At 35.9% G+C, this 23,383-nt stretch overlaps 1 protein-coding gene across 1 annotated transcript; it reads left to right on the forward strand.

Annotated features, from left to right (window-relative positions):
* The first annotated feature begins 372 nt into the window (after positions 1–372).
* LOC139040862 (olfactory receptor 4A47-like) lies at positions 373–1,290 on the forward strand. Its single transcript, XM_070488589.1, has one exon. It carries the CDS (start codon positions 373–375, stop codon positions 1,288–1,290), a length of 918 nt encoding a protein of 305 aa, XP_070344690.1.
* The last annotated feature ends 22,093 nt before the right edge of the window (positions 1,291–23,383 follow it).

A 23,383-nucleotide genomic window follows, 5' to 3' on the forward strand; every position in this document is an offset into this window, starting at 1 on the left:
GTTTTTCATTAAACGTTTAATCTATTTTTGTTTTATTTTTGTGTAAGTTATTAGCTATATGTACAATTTTATCAGCTTACAACTGGAAAGCTAGTTACGGTAACCCATTTATTTAATGATGTGTGCATTTCCAACATATGTCTCTAATTACTTGTCTCTCCATTAGTCTGTAAGATTACTGAAGTTAAGGCCCATGGTTTAAGCAGCCTTTCATTCTTATAATCTCTGAATCTCGTGGAGCATGATAAATCATAATACATATTTGTTGAATGAATAAACAAATTGTTTTAAGATTTCAGGAATACACTAGTAATAATCATATTTACAGGTAGTTTTGTCCTGGACTCTGAAATGAGAAGTACAGAAGAACCTATGGAACAAAGGAACAATGTAACTGAATTTGTCCTCTTGGGGCTTACTCAGAGCCTCCAGGGTCAGAAAATATTATTTGTTGTGTTCTTGCTCATCTATGTTGCGACAATGGTGGGCAACCTACTCATTGTCTTGACTGTGATGGTCAGCCCAATGCTGGAGGTCCCTATGTACTTCTTTCTTGGCTACTTATCATTTATGGATGCTGTTTATTCTACTACAGTCACCCCAAATTTGATTATAGACCTACTCTGTGAGAAGAAAACCATCTCCTTCCAAGCTTGCATGAGCCAGCTTTTTATAGGGCACTTATTTGGTGGTGCTGAGATTTTACTCCTGGTGGTCATGGCCTATGACTGCTATGTGGCCATCTGCAAACCCTTGCATTATTTGACAATCATGAATCAACGAGTGTGTATTCTGCTGCTTCTATTGGCCTGGATTGGAGGGTTTTTGCATGCTATAGTTAAACTTCTGTTGGTTTACAATCTGCCCTTCTGTGGCCCCAATGTCATCGACCACTTCATCTGTGACATGTACCCCTTATTAAAACTTGCCTGCACTGACACCTACATTATTAGTCTCACTGTGATTGCCAATGATGGGACAATCTGTGTGGTCATCTTTATGCTCTTACTCATCTCCTATGGGGTCATTCTGCACTCCCTGAAGAATCTTAGTCAAGAAGGGAGGCGCAAAGCCTTAACCACTTGTGGCTCCCACATCACTGTCGTGGTCCTCTTCTTTGTCCCTTGTATTTTTATGTACGTGAGACCTCCTTCTACCTTACCCATTGATAAATCCTTGACTGTGTTTTACACTGTTATCACACCTATGTTGAACCCCTTAATCTATACTCTGAGAAATGGAGAGATGAAAAATGCCATGAAAAAGCTCTGGAGTAGACAAAGTAAATGAGGCAGAAGGCAAATGTCTCACATATTTTCAATGAAGAATTGCTCCTTCCAGGAAAGCCATCTGTCATTATTTAACTGTAGTAAAGATCTCATGTTTAATAACTTGGGCATGATGAAAAACTTTCATTATGTGAATACGTCCCATGATCAAAATATTTTTTAAGATTTTCATAATTTCCAAGTTCAAAATACATATTTTATTTTAAATATACTTTTAAGATTTTCGTAATTGCTTTGGAAAATATATATTCAGTTTTTGTGCATAAAATGTATCTGTTGAGACTATAGATTTATGCTCTATGTCATTAGCATGCTATAGTTAATACTATTTATTTTAGTGATTATTTTAATCAAAGATTTTTATCATTCGTTTCTTAAATAATGCAATCTTTTTCAGAATTAATAGCACTCATTGCAAATTTCAGCAAAATAAAATTAAAAAATAAGACACAAAATCTTGTTTCACTCCTCTCCACACAGACAGCCCATGTTAATGTTGAAAGATATATCTTATTTCTGTATCTGCAAGATACTTTAAAATATATAGTTTTGCTCATATTGCTTATACCTTAAGTTTGAAGATGAATGATGCTTCACAGTTCTAATATTAATTAGGCCAAGCATTTACAAAGATTTGAATAAGCAAGGCAGATATGAAGAAAAATAACTAAATTTTATGTAGTGTTGTGATTGGGAAATCATAGTATCTCCTCAAGTGGAACCATTTTGTTTGGTGTCACATTTTCATAAAGATGATCCATTAAGCTTTCCAGATGGTTTGAAATATCTGATAACATGTCTGCTATTTTACAATATCCTCATCTCCTTTCTTTGCTTATAGTGTTTCATAGCCTTCTATAGCAACCCAGGCCCTGTCTTTAATATATAGAATTAGCATGATCTATAATCCATGTGCTTCAAATACACCATACAGAACTCCACATCAGTTATCTTGGGTGACATTACTGTTAAGAAAGATACTGACAATATATGCTGTTCTTGACTCTCTTATTAATGGAATGTACATTATTAGGTGATACAGAGGGCAGAACATATTGTTTTATTTGACAGAGACCTCAGTAATAAAATAGAAGGATATGGTCAAAGAAACTCATGACTATGCCTCCCTTTTTTAGTCTGGATTCCTAAAGGGGTAAGTCGATGGGGAAACAGGTCCTTTTCATTGGTGAGCACACAGTATGAGAAACTTTATATCCTGATATTTATGCCTGTTATTATTGCATAGAGGTTTATTGTATCATCTCAAATTCTTCTCAAAGTAATACTATTCACCAAATGATATGAAGTATTTGAATTTATCAGAATTTACATAATTAACTCCTTCACTTTTGGACATTGCTATAGACTGAAAGTTTGAGTCTCCCCCTGAATTCACAAGTTCAATCCTTTATAATGTGGTGGTATTTGAAAGTGGCTTTTTGGGAAATGGTTAGGTCATGAAGGTGGCACCCTCATGAATGGGATTAGTGTCCTTATAAAAGAGACCCCAGACAGCTCACTTGGCCCTTCTGTCTTGTGAGGACATGGAAAAAAGATGGCTGCCTATGAATTAGAAAGTGAGTCCCCACCATACACGGATTCAGCCGGCAACTTGATCTGAGACTTCCAAGCCTCCAGAACTATGACATATAAATGTTTGTTGTTTAAGTTGCCCAGTCTATGGTGTTATGTAATAGCAGTCCAAATGGACGAAGACAGACATTTAGCTAATTTTTAAATTGATAGAGCTATTTCAATTGATAGAATTAAAATCTTTATTCATTACCTATGTTCATTGCTTTATAAGCTCTCACAGTCAGGGAAAGTTTTTTAGCTGTCTTTGGGCTCTCTGTGCCTTGCATAATGTCTGGGACATAGAATCCACTCCAAAAACTTTATAGTTACTTGTATCCTTGAATTCTTGGTCTAGTGGGGTGAGAATTTTTACTGATGAATTTTTATAGACTCTTTATACATTAAACATATATATTTGCTACAAATATTTGCTCTTCCCTGATATTTAAAACAAATATTAAGCTTATGTTATTTATACTATAATTATGGATTTTTTATATAAAGATGTTATAGTTGAATATTCTCTTACTTTTTGATTTCTTCTATCACATCACTCTTGAAAATTCCATTTACTTCAATGATTTTATCAATTTTAAATTCTGTGTTTTTTCACAAACTTTTTAGAAAACTTTATTTTTTAACCCATCTAGAATTTAATTTTGTTTGTGATTAGGAAATAACTAAACCTATTTTCTACAAACAGGTAAACTAATCTGCCAATATTATTATTAATTTCAGTAGTAATTTGAAATTTTGCTATGTAATACGTCAAAACGTATACAGTTATAAAGCTTAATTTGGGGGCCATTATTCCTCTTTTCCCTCTTCCTCCTTAGCCCTTATCTTCATATTTCTTCTTCTTCTTTGGTGTATTCCCCTACCACTAACATTCCATGTCAGTGGTCAAGAATTTTTAATGTGTACTTGCTTACTAGTGTAGTCTCCCGTAATTATTCATCGTTTTCAAAAACTTCTTCCAATTCCTATGTATTTAGTTTCTCCTGATAAATTTTAGGGTCATTTTTTTTGTTAAGATTACGATAGTTTACAGCCTTGTGAAATTTCAGTTGTACATTATTGTTAGTCATGTTGTAGGTACACCACTTCACCCTTTGTACACTCCCCCCACCCCCTCTTTCCCCTGGTAACCACCAATCAATTCTCTCTGTCTATATGTTAACTTCCACCTATGAGTGGAGTCATACAGAGTTCGTCTTTCTGTGTCTGGCTTATTTCACTTAACATAATACCATCAAGGTCCATCCAAGTTATTGTGAATGGGACAGTTTTGTCCTTTTTTATGGCTGAGTAGTATTCCATTGTATACATATACCATATCTTCTTTATCCAATCATCAGTTGCTGGGCACTTAGGTTGGTTCCAAGTCGTAGCTATTGTAAATAATGCTGTGCTGAACATAAGGGTTCATCGGACTTTTGGAATTGCTGACTTCAGGTTCTTAGGATAGATAGCCAGTAGCGGGATGACTGGGTCATAAGGTATTTCTATTTTTAACTTTTTGAGAAATCTCCATACTGTTTTCCATAGTGGCTGTACCAGTTTGCATTCCCACCAACAGTGTATGAGGGTTCCTTTTTCTCCACAACCTCTCCAACATTTGTCACTCTTAGTTTTGGATATTTTTCCATTTTAACAGGTATAAGGTGATATCTTAGTGTAGTTTTGGTTTGCATTTCCCTGATGATTAGTGATGATGAGCATCTTTTCATGTGTCTATTAGCCATCCTTATATCTTCTTTGGAGAAATGTCTGTTCTTGTCCCCTGCCCATTTTTTGATTGGGTAGTTTGATTTTTTGTTGTTGAGCTGTGTGAGTTCTTTATATAACATGGAGATTAACCCTTTGTCAGATAAATAACTTGCAAATATTTTTTTTCCCAATTAGTGGGTGGTTTTTTTTGTTTGTTTCAATCCTGTTTTCCCTTGCCTTGAAGAAGCTCTTTAGACTGATGAAGCCCCATTTGTTTATTCTTTCTATTGTTTACCTCATCTGAGGAGTTATGGTATCTGAAAAGATTCTTTTGAAACTGATGTCAAATGGTGTACTGCCTATATTCTCTTCTAGGAGACTTATTGTTTCAGGCCTAATCCTTAGGTCTTTGATCCATTTTGAGTTTATTTTTGTGAATGGTGAAAAAGAATGGTTGATTTTCATTCTTTTACATGTGGCTGTCCAGTTTTCCCAGCACCATTTCTTGAAGAGTCTTTCTTTTCTCCATTGTTGGCCCTCAGCTCCTTAGTCGAAGATTAGCTGTCCATAGATGTGTGGTTTTATTTCTGGGATTTCAATTCTTTCCATTGATCTGGGCACCTGCATTTGTACCAGTACCAAGCTGTTTTGATCACTGTAGCTTTGTAGTATGCTTTGAAGTCAGGGATTGTGATGCCTCCATCTTTGTTCTTCTTTCTCAGGATTGCTTTAGCAATTCGGGGTCTTTTGTTGCCCCATATGAATTTTAGGATTCTTTGTTCAATTTCTGTAAAGAATGTCATTGGGATTCTGATTGGGATAGAATTGAATCTGTAGATTGCTTTAGGTAGTATGGACATTTTAACTATGTTTATTCTTCCAATCCATGTGCATGGAATGTCTTTCCATCTCTGTATGTCATCATCAATTTCTTTCAAGAAAGTCTTGTAGTTTTCATTGTATAGATCTTTCTCTTCCTTGGTTAAATTTATCCCAAGGTATTTTTTCTTTTTGTTGGGATTGTGAATGGGATTAAGTTCTTGAGTTCTTTTTCTTTTAGTTCATTGTTAGCATACAGAAATGCTACTGATTTATGTATGTTGATTTTATACCCTGCAACTTTGCTGTAGCTTTTGATTGTTTCTAATAGTTTTCTTATGGATTCTTTGGGGTTTTCTATATATAAGATCATGTTGTCTGCAAAGAGCAAGAGTTTTCCTTCTTCATTGCCTATTTGGATTCATTTTATTTCTTTTTCCTGACAAATTGCTCTGGCCAACACCTCCAGTACTATCTTGAATAGGAGTGGTGAAAGTGGGCACCCTTGTCTTGTTCCTGTTCTTAGAGGGATGGGTTTCAGTTTTTGTCTGTTGAGTATGATGTTGGCTGTGGGTTTGTCATATATGGCCTTTATTATGTTGAGGTACTTTCCTTCTATACCCATTTTATTTAGGGTTTTTATCATAAATGGATGTTGGATCTTGTTGAATGCTTTCTCTGCATCTATCGAGATGATCATGTGGTTTTTGTTTCTCATTTTGTTAATGTAGTGTATCACATTGATTGACTTGCGGATGTTGAACCATCCCTGTGTCCCTGGTATAAATCTCACTTGATCATGGTGTATAATCTTTTTGATGTATTGCTGTATTCGGTTTGCCAAAATTTTGTTGAGGATTTTTGCATCTATGTTCATCATTGATGTTGGTGTATATGTCTCCTTCTTTGTGTTGTCCTTGTCAGGTTTGGGGATCAGGGTGATGTTGGCTTGATAGAATGTGTTAGGGAGTGCTCCATCTTCCTCTATTTTCTGGAATAGTTTGAGAAGGATAGGTATTAAATCTTCTTTGAATGTGGTAGAATTCTACAGATAAGTCGTCTGGTCCTGGACTTTTATTTTTGGGGAGGTTTTTGATTACTGTTTCTATTTCTTTACTTGTGATTGGTCTATTCAGATTCTCTAATTCTTCCTGATTCAGTGTGGGGAGGTTGTATGAGTCTAGGAATTTATCCATTTCTTCTGGGTTGTTCAATTTGTTGGCATATAGTTATTCATAGTATTCACTGATGATCCCTTGTATTTCTTTGGTATCCGTTGTGATTTCTCCTCTCTCATTTCTCATTTTATTTATTTGAGTCTTCTCTCTTTTTTTCGTAGGGAGTCTGGCTAAGGGTTTGTTGATGTTCTTAATTTTTTTGAAGAACCGACTCTTTGTTTCATTGATCCTTTCTACTGTCTTTTTTGTTTCAATATCATTTGTTTCTGTTCTGATTTTTAATATTTTCCTCCTTCTCCTGACTTTGGGCTTTGTTTGTTCTTCTTTTTCTAATTCTGTTAGGTTTGTTTGAGGTTGCTTATGTAAGATTTTTCTTGATTTTTGACGTGAAGCCTGTATTGCAATGAATTTCCCTCTTAGGACCGCTTTTGCTGTATCCTAAGTGAGTTGGTATGGTATGTTTTCATTTTCATTTGTCTCCAGATAATATTTGATTTCTTCTTTAATTTCTTCAATAATCCATTGTTTGTTCAGTAGCATGTTGTTTAGTCTCCACATTTTTTCCCCTTTCCCAGCTTTATTCTTGTAGTTGATTTCTAGTTTCACAGCATTATGATCAGAAGAGATGCTCAATATTATTTCAACCCTCTTGAAGTTATTGATGCTTGCTTTGTTTCCCACAATATGGTCTATCCATGAGAATGTTCCATGTACATTTGAGAAGAATGTGTAACCTGTTTCTGGATGAAGTGTTCTATATATGTCTATTAAGTCTATCTGGTCTAATTTTTCATTTAATTCTATAATTTCCTTGTTGATTTCCTGTCTGGATGATCTATCCATTGGTGTCAATGGGATGTTGACATCCCCTACTATTATTGTATTGTTGTTGATGTCTCCTTTTAGTTTTGTTAATAGTTTCTTTACAAATTTTGGTGCTCCTGTGTTGGGTGTGTATATATTTATAAGTGTTATGTCATCATGGTGGAGTGTCCCTTTTATCATTATAAACTGCCCCTCTTTGTCTTTCTTTATCTGTTTTGCTTTGAAATCTACTTTGTCTGATATAGGTATGGCAACAGCTGCTTTCTTTTGTTCATTGTTAGCTTGGAGTATTGTCTTCCATCCTTTCACTCTGAGTCTGTGTTTGTCTTTGGGGCTGAGGTGTGTTTCCTGGAGGCAGCATATTGTTGGATCTTGTTATTTGATCCATCCTGCCACTCTGTGTCTTTTGATTGGTGAGTTCAATCCATTTATATTTAGAATGATAGAAATGTGCGGGACTACGGCTGCCATTTTATCACTTGTTTTCTGGTTCTCTTGCATTTCCCTTGTTTCTCGTCCCATGATGTTTGGATTCCTAGTTCAGGCAGGTGAATTTCTGTATTGTCTTTCTTCTTATTTGTAATTTGTGCCTTTATTCTTGTTATTTATTTAGTGATTACCAGGTGGTTTAAATAAAACATCTCATAGATGAGATAGTCCATTTTCTGATAGCCTCTTATTTCCTTAAATTAAAATGTTCCATTCCTTTTCTCTTCCCCTTCTAGGTTGCTATTGTCATATTTTTTTCCCCTCTTCCTTCTTGTGTTGTGATATTGTTGTTAAAATGACAGGATTATGTTTATTCTTGGTGTTTCCCTTCCTTTTATCTTGAATGTTTTATTTAACTTTTGCTAACCTGTTCTGATGGAGAGCTGCTACTGTCTGTTATTGTCCTTCTACTTATCTCCTTTGCTTTGGGTTTTTTAACCCCTTTCTTTTTTTTTTTTTTTTTGATTTTTCAGGTATGAGGGTCTTCCTGAGTATTTCTTGAAGAGGAAGTTTTGTGGCAATGAAGTCCCTTAACTTTTGTTTATCTGGGAAAGTTTTTATTTCTCCATCATATTTGAAGGATATTTTCACTGGGTAGAGTATTCTTGACTGCAGCTTTTTGTCCTTCAGAGTTTTGAATATATCATTCCACTCTCCTCTAGCCTGTAAGGTATCTGCTGAGAAATCTGCTGATAGCCTTATTGGGGTTCCTTTGTAGGCTATTTTCTTCTGCCTGGTTGCCCTTAGTACTTTCTCTTTGTCATTGACGTTTTCTAGCTTCACTAATATATGACTTGTGATTGGTCTTCTTACATTGATAAAGTTTGGAGATCTATTGGCTTCTGTCATGTGAAATTCCATCTCTCTCCCCAGGTTTGGAAAGTTCTCAGCCATTATTCCTTTGAACAGGCTTTCTGGCCCCCGTCTCCCTCTCTTCACCCTCTGGAATACCTATAATTCTTAGGGTGCCTCTCCTAATTGAGTTGGATAATTCTCATAGTTTTCTTCATTTCTTTTTAGTCTTAGTTCTCTCTCCTCCTCTGTCTGCAGCATTTCTATATTCCTATCCTCCAAATTGCTAATTCTGTTCTCCATATTATGGACACTACTGTTCAAAGAGTCCACATTTTTCTTAATCTCCTCCATTGTCTTCTTCATCTCCAGTATTTCTGATTGGTTCTTCTTTATAATATCAAGCTCATTTGTGACATAGCTCCTGAATTTGTTGAGTTGTATATCTGTATTCTCTTTTAACTCGTTGAGTTTTTTAATACTGGCTGTTTTGAATTCATTATCATTTATCTTATAGATTTCATTGTCTTTGGGATTGTTTTCTGGGTACTTGTCATTTTCCTTCTGTTCTGGAGATTTAATATATGTTTTCATACTGCATGATGGCGTGGATTTGTGCCTCTGCATAGAGATAGAGTTTAGTTACTGCTTCCACTTGTTTCTACTGGTGTGTGTGGGGGAGCAGCTGTTTAGACTGCACCAACCAGGAACCCTGTCAGCTGTTGCTGACTGGACCTGGGCCCCTCCTTGTAGTCACAGTGGTCCTGTAGGGTCCCTCATCAGCTGTGGGGGCAATCGCAAGGGAGGCCTCAGGCTGCTGGTGCCTACTGTTGCAGAGCACCTAGACACACTCCCTCTTTATGGTCTGCAGTGGTGTTATGGGCTTTCCCAATGGCCGGGAGCAGGATGACCTATATTTGCAGCTCTGTCACTATAAGAGCCCACAGGATCTCACTTGTCCACTATAGGTCACAGCAGAGCTATGAGTATCTTTTTCAGTCCGTGGTTAGCTCACTTAGCTGTGCTATGTTTGCCCCAGGGCCTTCCACCCTTGTGATTGTCTGTTGGGGCCTCTCCACTAGTGCTGTGCAGAGGCTTTCACTTAGGCTGCTGTGGGACCATGGATTTTCCCCCTAGGCCATGGAGCCAGGCCGCTGGAGCTCCACCCCGCCCATGGCCACTCCCACGGGATAACTGGGTGTTTCTTGTCCCCTCTGGGACACAGTTGGAATCCATGAGTCAGAGGTGGCTGGCTGGCTGCTGCCCTGCCCAGGATCCTCCTCTCCTGGAGCTTCCCAGTATTCTGAATGCTGGGCGGGACCTCTACACTAATGGCAAGTAGAGGCTTTCCCTGCCCCCTTTGTGGAACTTAGGGCCATTTTTTAAAGTTTGAAAACTTTCCATAAAAAAATATATTTAGAATTTCATGACACTACGTATTTATTTTAAGGAAAATGGCCCAAGATATTTTAATATCTTGTTTTCAACTGATAAGTGGATAGACTATAGGACCCAGGCACTTGAATTCACATTCATGTTATCTTGAATGTGATGACTGGAAGGGACCCATGGGAGTCCCTCTCCCTAGCCATTTAGAAGCAGGACCACAAGCAGGATATTCAGATCTTTTATGTGATACTCAGCGATCCCAGGAGTAGAAAGTTGAAGGTGTCAGACCAGTTAAGGGCTATGTCCAAATGTATCATGCTGTCACTTTTACAATATTCTATTGGTCAAAGAAGTTATATGGCTTTCCCAGACTGGAGGTGGTGGAGAAATTGATGATAACATATGATAGGGGACTGGCAAAGTCACACTGCAAACTGCCATGTGGGATGGGAGATATTGTCATATTCATTTTTGGACAATACAATAGCCTACATCTCTGAAAGTGTATGCTGGGAGTTTCATTATGATTGAGTTGAATTTATAGCTCATTTTCGAGTGAAGACTATCTTAACAATATTGAAGTTTCTCATTCCTAAACACTATATATCTATTTGTTTAGGTATTTTCAAAATTTATTTTTGAAAAGTAGTTTTTAGTATAAGGATGTTGCTCATAATTTCCTAAATATTTATGTTTTTAGGTGCTATTGTAAAAAGTGTTTAACTTTTACCCATTGTTATTGGTGCTAATATATAGAAATGCAATTGAGTATTTTATTTGGACCTTGAGTCCTACAAACTTGCTAAATTCACTTAGTGGGTTTCTAGTAATTTCTGTAGATTACTTAGGATTTTTCTATGACAAAGTCATGTTGTCTACTAAAAAAGGATAGTTTATTTCTTTGAAAGATATAGTAGTAATTTAGCTTTTCAATTTCTTTTTGAGTCATTTTACGAAGTATAAATTTTTCCTGTATTTTACCAATCTCAGGATTATGGATTATACTATTGGACTTTTAGACATTCCTCCAGCAACTGAACTACTTCTTCTCTTTCTTTACCTTTTATAATTTCCACCATTTAACAGTTCACGTGGGTCAATAGAGGCATTGCATCATATCTTTCCTACAAATAGCATAAGTATAATTCTCAGGTAAAGCACTAAATCTTCAGTCAAATTCTCCCACTCAAGTAAAAAGAGATTGAGTCCCTTTTCCTAGCATTAACCTACAGTGTCATATATGAGAGGAATAGTTGAGTTTTATTCTTTAGAGTCAATATAATCTCACGGGAAAGAATAATAGTGTCCTTCCTAAGAATTATCACCCAATTGTATGCTTCTTTACTTTTGGCCTGATTTTCCTTTTTAACCATGTATTACCCACCTCAACCCAATTTCAGATTTTGGTTAAGCCATTATTATATGAGTTGTAAGAAGTATAACATGTTCATGTGATGTACTTCTTAGCCCATTTATACCCACTGGACTTTGGGAAATTTGTGCCTTCGTTCAATAAGATGTAATTTAGAGGAACAAATTGGCACACCATGCATTGCTCCAGTGGCTTGATTGTATTTTCATTTGTGATTTAGATCACAGGATAACTAAAGTGAAAAGTGGAATTAAAAGTCTATTTCGAGATAAATCCTCTTGCGGCTACTAGGATCTATGGCTAATTGTCTTTTGTAACATCTGTACAAGCTATATGGTGGTCCTTTGCCCTAGCAAATCCTTCTCAAATGATTTTAAACAGTTTTTCACTTATTGTTAAAGCACATCAGTCTCTATTTGCATCAGTGACTTTGGTTGGCTTATGGTGGTATATGTTGTTTTTCTGCCCATTCTTATATGTCATTTATCTCATATATTCAAGTGGGTACCTCCAGAGACCAGGTCAAAGGCATTTTATTCGTTGTTTGAGTCAATACCTTGATTCTATGGGGGATTGACATGACCCACTTTAATCTTCCTTCTGAATATTCTAAGGCCTTCCATAACAGCATTTTCTGTCACTGGTTATCGTAAACACCCATTGATCATGGGCTTATCTGTCTGACAAAATCATGAAGCTGTCAACTACAGTCCATGGATTTGTAAATATCCAGACATTGATCTCAAGGTAAGAACCAAATGCTCCCGGCACTGATGGATATACTGGTCACATATCTTGTCACTGGGTGGACTTAATTTTGTCTTATTTCACCATGGTTTTACCTTTCAGAGGGAATTTTACCAGATTTCCATGTGAATCCTACCCTTCAGTTTTGGGACTTCTATTGTGAAATTAAGTATTTTCTGTTTCTTTAGCAGGAAGTGAACAATTACATTCTTATCACTTAGAAGTAGGAGTGAGTGGCAAACTCTGCCAGAGGTTCTAATTTGTCCTGAAAGTTATGCTTATGAATATGATGTACTTCCCCTGAGCCACCTCCCATAGCATATTTCTACATTTACAAATGTCATTTAATTAAAGAGATTTTTTATTCTACTCCATCCTTTTGAGAATGACCCTCTGACATCACCCATGACATAAAGGGCACTGTGATAGATATAAGATGTGTCTGCAAACATCCAATGACTTCCAGTTGTTGTCTTTCAAATAACCTGCATCTGGCCACAGTATCATGGAATTATTTAATTCCAAATCTCAGGTTCACTAAGGGCCGCAGTATTAGGCTTCAGCCAAATTCTCCAGGCTACAAGTATTTATATAGTAGACACTTCTGAAATTGTCTAAGCACTAATATTATGGGATTCCAGTGACATTTCATGACTGTCTTCCCATTATGAAGCTCCTAGAGCCAATGTCCTTTCTTTCTTGGTACTAGGATATGAAAGGAATAGTGGTGAATTTAGTAGGGTTTTGTAGAATGTCTTTAACGACCATGGACTATGTTATTTCCAGAGACTTACCTGATTTGGCTATACTGATCAGTCATACTTCACTAACCATATTTATCTTAGCTCTCATATCCTCTCAAGCTTCTTACTTTAAAAAACAATGATCTTATCTGTGTAATGAATACACTTACTTTAAATATGATCATATCTAAATTTCATTTAAAAGTATGGCAGAACATTAAAGATATATATCCTTGGGGTAAATTGTTAGACACGTATTACACTCCTTTCCACATACAAGCAAACTATGCATGGCAATCCTTTGATTTTAAAAGTTCATCTGGAAGCATAAAGATAAACAAATTACAATTAAACTTTGAAAGTGTAATGAGCCATTCCAGATGATAATGCAGATTATTATGTTTCAACCATTAAAATCATGTGGTCCTGGTTCAAAAGTACATATGTAAATGAGTAAAATGAATTATCTATTAACCCAATTTCACATACATATTTAAAATGAATGTGTTTCAGTTAGGATACTTTTGCTTGTAAATGACAGAAAACTCAACTCAAATTATTTTGAAATATGAAGATATTTCTTGATTGTCTAACAATTGCAAACATTACAATTATGGAAGCTTCATGGTTACTTGATAAAATGGATCAGTTATGTTATAAAAAAATTAGTTTCTTTATTCACCACATCCCATGTGTCACAGTGTTGGACTTATCTTAAATCCTGCTCTCTTGGCACTAGAAGGATTGCTGTCTGTAATAATTCAGAGAAAGTGCTCTTTCTAGACTCTGCTAGAGATAATTGACCTTGATTATCAGGTGAAAATGGAAATGCTATAACACACTGGTGGCAAGGAAGAATATTTTTGTCTCTCAGTTGATCCACTTGGTTACGTATTGTTACTCTCATCTAATTGTGACAGTAAATGAGAGAATACAGGAACCCTGGCTTGAGACAGGCATAGTGAAGAGGAAACTAGACCTTTTAGGGGTAAAGTTCTGGACTACACCTCTAGATAAATCACTGAGACCAGCCAAGGTGTTAGCATAAGGTGAACTGAGAATAGAATTGAAAGTGATGGAAGAAGATGATAAGTAGAAGTAGCAATTCTAAGATCAGCTGTAGTGGCAAGGGACATAATTTATCCTTCTAAGCATTCTCTTCCAATTTCCCCCCAGGAAGGGAATCTTAGAGTAACTGTTCCCATGATGTATATGAAGAAATGGATTCAAGTGGCATAAAGGCTGGACTGAGGTGTATATGGTGATATACCACCCTGCTCTCCCTTTATGAAAGAAGAATTTATTGCTTTTGTTGCTGGGAGTGCTGTTAGACAATTGTTTCAAGATTATTTTCTTCAAAGTTCACATAAGCTTCAGAAAGCCAACTTATCAAACGTCTCGTGCCTTTTTCCAGAACTGTCCCTCATTGCCTCTAGATCAATAATTAGGTTCAGGTGTCAGTAGAACCCAAGCAGGAAATACAGTCTTGTTTTAGAAGGAAACAATTTTTCTATTAAAAATTGCAGTATCTTGATAATCTGTACTGGAAATAACTGGACTAACATCTTTTGGATCTTTTGGATATGGAAATGGAGGAGGGCAAAATATAAGGCTACATGGAGCAAAGCTTATTAGCATGGGGTTATTCTCTCATGAATATACATGGCATAAAGTATAAGATGACAAAAGCTTACTAAGCATATACTGTATGCTAAATATTTGGAGGGCATTGAAAGCTTTCAGAGCAGGATGTCCCAGGTAGCACCACAACCCAGCCTTCAGTAGGCCATACTGATATTCTATTCATCCAATTGATTCTAGGTGATGGGTAATATGGCTACATCAGTGAATTCTATGGTGGTAAACAATTTGCTTTACTTTATTTACTCCAAAGTGTGTCTCCTTGTTACAGAAGACAATGAGGGGAGTACCATGGCAATAGATAATGGATTCAGATCCATGAATAATGAAGCAGTCTGCACTGCGTGTAGCCGGGAAAAATACATATCTAGAATATATGATGACAAGATGCTGTCTTCTCCAGGTTGAGGAGTTTCACTGATGTAATCTGTCACAAGATGTTGATTGGTTTCCCTAGAGAAATGTACACTATGAGGGAGTCAGTGATGGACTTTATTAATGGAATTTTGACCATTCAGCAGTGATAGTAGCCACACCAGGATTGGTGAAAAGTAGATCACGTTGTTCACTGAGTCTATGTAGAACATTCATCTCTGCCACAGTGACCACAAAAGTGGTTGGGGAAAAAGGCTGAGTGATGTGTACAAGGCAGCTCATTTTGTCAACCAGACTTTTGAAAGACTTCTCTGCAGTGGTTTCTTTTTGGCAGGCGCTTATATGAGAAACAAACATTGTTGTATGTGGTGGCCATTCTGAGTGAACCATCCACATACTGCTCCGTAAGACTGCTTTGTCATCTGTTCTTCCACTTTTTTTCTTTCAATAATTCATCAAATTTTTAGTCACTGTCCAGGAGTCAGACTAGATCCATAACTCAGGCCATTTCTCTTTCCATGTGAATTGCAAAACCATATGTACTGCTCAATATACTGCTTACCAGGAAGATTTCCTTGACTACAATCCTTCAAGACCAATTTTCAAGATGCATCATTTTTACTATATGCAAGTAAGATTTTAGCTGCCACTCACAACTTTGATTGGTTGTAATTTCATTATTGTTAAGCTGTAAATATTTTCTAATTTCTATTATGATATATTGTACCCATGGGTGATTTAGAAATGCACTGTTTAATTTTCAAACAGACAGGAGTTTACTATTTACTTTTAGGATTTTGTTTTCTAGCTTATTTTCCTCATGTTCAGAGATATACTTTATGATTGTAATTATTTGAAATTTGTTAAGAATTGTTTTATGGCCCAGTATATAATCCATTTTGGAAAATGTTCTGTATGCACTTCAAAAGAATATAGATTTTGCAGTTTTTTGAGGCATTTTTTTACATCATAGATCATATTTGTTAATGATATGTTTTATTTTTTATATATCTCTATGAATTTTTTAGTTAGTGCATGTTGTTGCAATTAGAACTATGCTAATATCTCCTTCCATCATTGCTGATTTATCTATTATTCCTTTCAAATCCATCTACTTTTTAGAAATACATATTATGAAGCTATGTTTTTAGGTGCATATCCATTTATAATTGATATATATTTCTGCTATTTTGACCTTTTTCTGCTGTAAAACTTTTATATTGGGAAATGTTTCTTGCCTTAAGTCTATTTTCTTTCTGATATTAGTATAGAAACAGTGGGTTTTTTTTTTTTCTGGGCTAGATTTCATTCAGTTTATTCCATCATACTATTTTCAACTTTTGTCCTCTTATTTAAGATGTTCATCTTGTAAGGCTCATACCATTGAGCTCTGTTTTGATTTGGCACTCTAAAGATGTCATTCCTCTATCTTCTTGCTTTCTATCCTCTTAAGAAATTGGTTGTCAACATTATTTTTACTTCCTTGAATGCAATATATACTTAAGGTTTTCTCTTTGTCTTTGATTTTATTATGCTTAACTTTTCCTATTTATCTGTTTTTGAAAATTTATCATTGTATTTTTTATTTTATTTATTTTTTGCTGAGGAAGATTCACTTTGAACTCACATCTGTTGCCAATCTTCCTCTTTTTGTATGTGAGCCACCACCAAGGGTGGCCACTGTCAGACGATTGGTGTGGGTCAGAACCCAGGAACTGAACCTGGGCCTCCAAAGCAGAGCATGCTGAACATAAGCACTAGGCCACTGGGAATGGCCCCCAAAACTTATCATTTTACAATTTTATTCTTCATGAGATTTGTAAACTGTATGAATGTACATCAAATGCCTTTCAATAGTTTTAGAAAAAATTCATTTCTTATGGCTGAGTAGTAGTCCATCGTGTGTAAATACCACATCTTCTTTATCCATTCGTCCCTTGATGGGCACCTAGGTCGCTTCCAAGTCTTGGCTATTGTGTATAATGCCGCAATGAACATAGGGGTGCAAGTATCTTTATACCTTTGTATTTTCAAATTCTTTAGATAAATACCCGGCAGTGGAATAGCTGGATAATATGGTAGATCTATCTTTAATTTTCTGAGGAGACTCCAAACTGCTTTCCATAGTGGCTGCACATTTGCACTGCCACCAGCAGTGAACAAGGGTTCCCTTCTTTCCACACCCTCTCCAACATTTGCTGTTTCCTGTCTTGTTAATTATAGCCATTCTGACGGGAGTGAGGTGATACCTCATTGTAGTTTTGATTTGCATTCCCCTGATAGCTAATGATGTTGAGCATCTTTTCATATGCGTGTTGGCCATCTGTATGTCTTCTTTGGAGAAATCTCTGTTCAGATTTTTTGCCCATTTTCTAATTGGATCGTTGGCTTTTTTGTTGTTGAGCTGTATGAGTTCTTTGCATATTTTGGATATTAACCTCTTATCTGATATGTGGTTTGCAAATATCTTCTCCCAATTGTTAGGTTGTCTTTTCGTTTTGTTGATGGTTTCCTTTGCTGTGCAGAAACTTTTTAGTTTGACGTAGTCCCATTTGTTCATTTTTTCTTTTGTCTCCCTTGCCCGGTCAGACATGGGACTTGAAAATATGCTGCTCAGACCAATGTAATAGAGCGTACTGCCTATGTTGTCTTCTAGAAGTCTCAGGTTTCAGGGCTTACATTCAAGTCTTTAATCCATTTTGAGTTAATTTTTGTGCATGGTGTAAGGGAATGGTCTACTTTAATTCTTTTGCATGTGGCTGTCCAGTTTTCCCAACACCAGTTATGGAAGAGACTCTCCTTTCTCCATCGTATGCTCTTGGCTCCCTTGTTGAATATTAGCTGTCCATAAATGTGTGGGTTTACTTCTGAGCTCTCAATTTTGTTCCATTGATCTGTGCGTCTGTTTTTGTCCCCGTACCATGCTGTTTTGGTTACTATGGCTTTGTAGTATAATATGAAATCGGGGAGTGTGATACCTCCAGCTTTGTTCTTTTTTCTCAGGAATCCTTTGGCTATTTGGGGTCTTTTGTTGTTCCATATACATTTTAAGATTCTTTGTTCTATTTCTGTAAAAAATGTTGAAATTTGATAGGGATTGCATTGAATCTATAGATTGCTTTAGGAAGTATGGACATTTTAACAATGTTAATTCACCAATCCAAGAGCACGGGATATCTTTCCATTTCTTTGTGTCTTCTTCGATTTCTTTCAACAATGTCTTATAGTTTGCAGTGTACAGATCTTTCACCTCTTTCGTTAAGTTTATTCCTAGGTATTTTATTCTTTTTGTTTCAATTATAAATGGGATTGTATTCTTAATTTCTCTTTATGCTACTTCGTTGTTAGTGTATAGAAACGCAACCGATTTCTGTACATTGATTTTGTATCCCCCAACTTGACTGTATTCCTTTAATATTTCTAAAAGTTTTTTAGTGGACTCTTTAGGGTTTTCTAGATATAAAATCATGTCGTCTGGAAAGAGAGATAGTTTCACTTCTTCTTTTCCAATGTGAGTCCCTTTTATTTCTTTTTCTTTCCTGATTGTTCTGGCTACGACTTCCAATGCTATGTTAAATAAGAGTGGTGACAGTGGGCATCCTTGTCTGGTTCCTGTTCATAGAGGGACAGCTTTCAGTTTTTCTCCATTGAGAATATTTGGTGTTGGTTTGTCATATATGACCTTTATTATGTTGAGGTATTTTCCTTCTATACCCATTTTATTTAGAGCTTTTATCATAAATGGATGCTGTATCTTGTCAAATATTTCTCTGCATCTGTTGAGATGATCATGTGATTTTTATTCTTCATTTTGTTAATGTGGTGTATCACATTGATAGATTTGTGGATGTTGAACCATCCCTGCATCCCCGGAATGAAACCCACTTGATCATTATGTATGATCTTTTTAATATATTGTTGTATTCGATTTGCTAGTATTTTGTTGAGGATTTTTGCATCGATGTTCATTAGTGATATTGGCCTGTAATTTTCTTTTTTTGTGTTGTCCTTATCTGGCTTTGCTATCAGGATAATGTTTGCTTCATAGAAGGAAATAGGAAGCCTCCCCTCCTCTTCAATTTTTTGGAAGAGTTTGAGAAGGATAGGTATTAGGTCTTCTTTGAATGTTTGGTAGAATTCACTAGGGAAGAAGTGGTATTTATACACGATGGACTACTACTCAGCCATCAGAAATGATGAAATCAAGCCATTTGTGACAACATGGCTGGACCTTGAGGGTATTATGCTGAGTGAAATAAATCAGAGGGAGAAAGTCAAATACCATATGATCTCACTCATAAGTAGAAGATAAAAACAAAAAGAAAAACACATAGCATTGGAGATTGGACTGGTGATTACCATTGGGAAAGGGGGGAGGGGGTTGGGCAAAAGGGGTGATTAGGGTCACATGTGAGAGGATGCACTATAATTGGTGTTTGGGTGGTGAACATGATGTAATGTATACAGAATTCAAAATATGATGTACATCCGAAAAAAAAATTACAAAAAGAAAAAATTCAGTCCTGTCTCTTCAAATACTTTGCCTACCGAGTCTCCTTCTCTTCTCTTTCTTAAATTGCAACTAAATTAAATATGTATTAAAACTACGCACTGTGCCTTTTAAATGTCTTTTATGCTGTTTTCTGCATTTTCCACCCTTTTGCCTCTCTGTTATTTGGTCTAGATATTCTCCTCTTATCTTTCTTCCCATTTACTAATTCTCTATTCATATGTGTCTAATCTGCTGTTAAACACAATGATTGAGTTCTTAATTTTCGTTATATATTTTAGTTTTCAAATTTCTTTGCTTCAATTTATTATCCATTCTGTGCTTTAATTATTTGAACCTACTAAGTTTGTTTTAAAATGCTTGTTCTTCCCTGGTCTAGATCATCTATATCTGTGTCTATTGCTATTGCTTTTCAATTAAGCCTTGTATTCTATGTTTTGTTATTTTTGTTTTTGTCTCAGATTTTTGTTTAAAAAGTTGTAGAGATAATTCAAGAATTACATGATGTTTTCTTCCTTAAGAAAGGATTTCATTTTGTTTATAGCTGGTAGCTAGGCTTGGGCTGTGGGGTGGGGGTAGCGGGTGAAACTTAATCTAATCAAGCACTTAGATGATTCAAGCTGGGCTTGAGTTTCTCTGAGAACTGCTATATTTTCTCTTCACCCTGACTCCAAGAGTAAAGCCCTTTGTGGTCTCAGATGTGAGCCTGGTTGTTTACAAATGCCCCTTTTCCTTGATAGACCATGAATACTATTTGTTGTTCCCCAGGATAAGGTATGTTTAGGAAGCTCCACTTACGTTTTCAGGCTTTCATTCATGGTTTTTAGAATTAGCTCATATCTTTAGAGAAAATAAGCCAAGAAATGCAGGATTTAGCTCTGGCTTATTTTCTCTTAAAAATATTGGCCCTATAAATCCTTGATTCCTTGTTAGATCTCTAATGATTTTAAATACGTGTATTTTACATTTTTCCAGCTCTTCCAGCTCACTTCTTGGGAGATTTGGTGCAAAACAAGCCATTCTCGCTTTTCCAGGTGACAAATATTATCTCTCCATTTAATTTTCTAGTTTGGCAATGGATGTGGTTTATAGAAAATTACTGTGCCTTATTAGCTGTTTTGAGGAAATGTCTATATCGGTTAATATTTTCAATGTATTATTCTTACTAAAGCACATAAATTCAGGTTCTGGGCTGCTGTACAGATCATCTTTCTAACAAGTTCTTTCACTCCATTCAGTTGTGCAGAAAGCATTAGTAGTTCTTTGCATTCAGCTGGAAGGGACATGGAGAACTATATCTATGCATATATTAGTTCCCCAGCTCTGAGTTTTAATTTAGTTTAGAGGAAGCTTGATTATATTAGACAGTTCTCCTAAATCAAGAATAACTTCTATATGTTTTGACATTTCCCAGTAAGAGAAGTACAGTGCTTGGATGTAATCCTTTTATTTTCTTTTTGTGAGGAAGATTAGCCCTGAGCTAACTACTGCCAGTCTTCCTCTTTTGGCTGAGGAAGCCTGGCCCTGTGCTAACATCCGTGCCCATCTTCCTCTACTTTATATGTGGGAGGCCTACTGTAGCATGGTGTGCCAAGCAGTGCCATGTCCGCACCCGGGATCTGAAATGGCAAACCCCGGGATGCCGAGAAGTGGAACCTGCAAACTTAACCGCTGTGCCACCGGGCTGGCCCTCTTGGTTGTACTCTTTAAATCTTAGAAATAATATATGCAACTTTTGGGGTTCTTAGATTTCCTCCACTTAGTAGGTAAACTGAAAACCTCCAACTTTTGGTGTGGCTTAACATATAATAAAAGTCTTCAGTTGCTTCATATAGGCATTTAATGACTCATTACCTAAGATACTTATGTCCTATAAAATTCAATAGTAAACTAAATATAGTGGAGATTAACATGCTCAATGCAGCAATATGCCAATAGCTAGTCATATTAAGACAAATAACAATAGAATCTCTCAGAGATTTGATGTACAGGTAGGCTCTTGTGGTAAATAACTTTCTTGAGAAATGCTCACTCAATTGATATTGGACTAAAGTTAAAGTACTGAATTACTGGAGTGAAAATCATTATGGTTCCAGCTGACATAGATTCAGACCTTGATCAACAACATTCACTGCAACCCAGAACTACAGGTCTGTGATTACTTTTCTTTTCAAGAATCGAAACATCAACTTCAATTACTTCCCAGTCTCAAGGCTTTCTGCTTCTGAGCCTCAGGGCCTCTTGAGCAAAGGCTCTAACAGTGAGAGTAAGGACCTCCTTTGTTGAGGATATGAATGGATAAAGAAGACTGCAACTGGTTTTCCTTTCATTTTGGCTGAAGCGTTCTTTTGCCTTACCTAAATATTTGTAATATGAAGCTCATAACTTATTATTTTCTTTTTAAATAGTTTTTTTTTTTTCGAATTACTGGCTTTTCACATATTTGGCTCTTTGCTACTCTTCCATGGCAAGAGCCAAATCCTTTCATCTCGAGGGATTGTTCTAGGGGAGAAAACTATCCAGGAGACATTGCTTTCTTTGAGTTTGATCCAAATGTTCTAATAAGCTAATCTATAATTATCTTACATTATCTTTCATTTAAAATAATATGATGGAAACACCACAGGGTGTGTCCGTACAAATAAATGGGAGGATTATTTTCCTGATGGAGCAGCTCAAGAGATTTCCAGGTTGGAGTCGATCTTCAACTGGTGTCTAGGCCTTTAGATGTTTTCTTGTTATATTTTCCTTTTCACAGATATCCCTCATTTCTTGTAGAAGTTTATGCAAGTTCCCATTTTTTGGGGATGAAGTTGGAGAGATGTAGAGAAATCCTATTAATTAAGGAGGATGTGGCCTTAGAGATAAGCTATGTGAATGATTGAAAGGCTAAAGAATTTTATTATTACCAGGGGAATGCTCAGTCATTGGCTATTCTAGGAAGTTTAATCCAAACATTTGTCTTATTAGGCACAGAGATGTATTATTGGTCAGAGACATGAATGTTATCCTAAATGCTCAAAGTACAGTACTTTTTGTTAGTCTTGCTGTAATTGACTGAGAAGAAATGCATTCAAACAACCCATTTAAGTACTTTTAAATTTTTCTGTTGTTGTTCTGGCAAATAATGGGCTTGGCCAAGTTAATTTCCACTAATTACGTCAGTTTTTATGTAGCCATAAGAGCTTGCTGGCTTTGTTTTTCTTTGAAGAAATTTTCCCAGCAAATGAGAATGTTCAATTATCTTTCACAGTAAATATTCATGTGATATTTAAGTGTCTTTATATTCTAGGCATCCACATTGAATATTTCTACATTTATCTAAAAGATTGAGATTATGGCGAGCCTGCGTGGAAGTATGGAAAGTGTGGCCACTTGAAACTATTTCTAGATTCACTTATCAGACATACATTATTATATGTTCCATGATCACAGGTAGACACATGAGGTATCTACAGTTACCTCACATGAAGGAAGGAAGTACTGATGTTAAAGACCAAGGGAAAAAACACAAGAGGTGAGTTCTTGTAACAACCGACAAGAGATACTCATAGAAAAGTCATATATTTAAATTTAGATATATTTAAATATAGGTAATTCTTAAACATCATATTTTTCCTTGGGTGGAAGTCTGAACTGAGTAAAGTAAGCTAGCAAACATAGAAATGAACCAGAATATACAGAATGTATTTGTTTTTGGTATTGCAGCCTGACAGATGTTTATTGTCCATTTTGCCAAATAAAAAAGAGAAACATGTAATGCATTAGAAACACACTAATGGATTTATAATCTTGGTTTATGGTCTGCTACATTTTATGTTATATGTTCATATTTATAATTTTTTTAGACAGTTAAATTAGAGAATTTAAAATGATATATAATATCAACTGTATTAGAATATAAAGGAATGAATGGGTATTTTATTCTG

Source organism: Equus asinus, chromosome 17 (assembly GCF_041296235.1).
Source record: "Equus asinus isolate D_3611 breed Donkey chromosome 17, EquAss-T2T_v2, whole genome shotgun sequence".
Taxonomy (NCBI): domain Eukaryota; kingdom Metazoa; phylum Chordata; class Mammalia; order Perissodactyla; family Equidae; genus Equus; species Equus asinus.

What these genes read in the sequence shown, in the direction of transcription:
- LOC139040862 (XM_070488589.1), top strand. Translation starts at nt 373, where the DNA reads ATGGAACAAAGGAACAATGTAACTGAATTTGTCCTCTTGGGGCTTACT.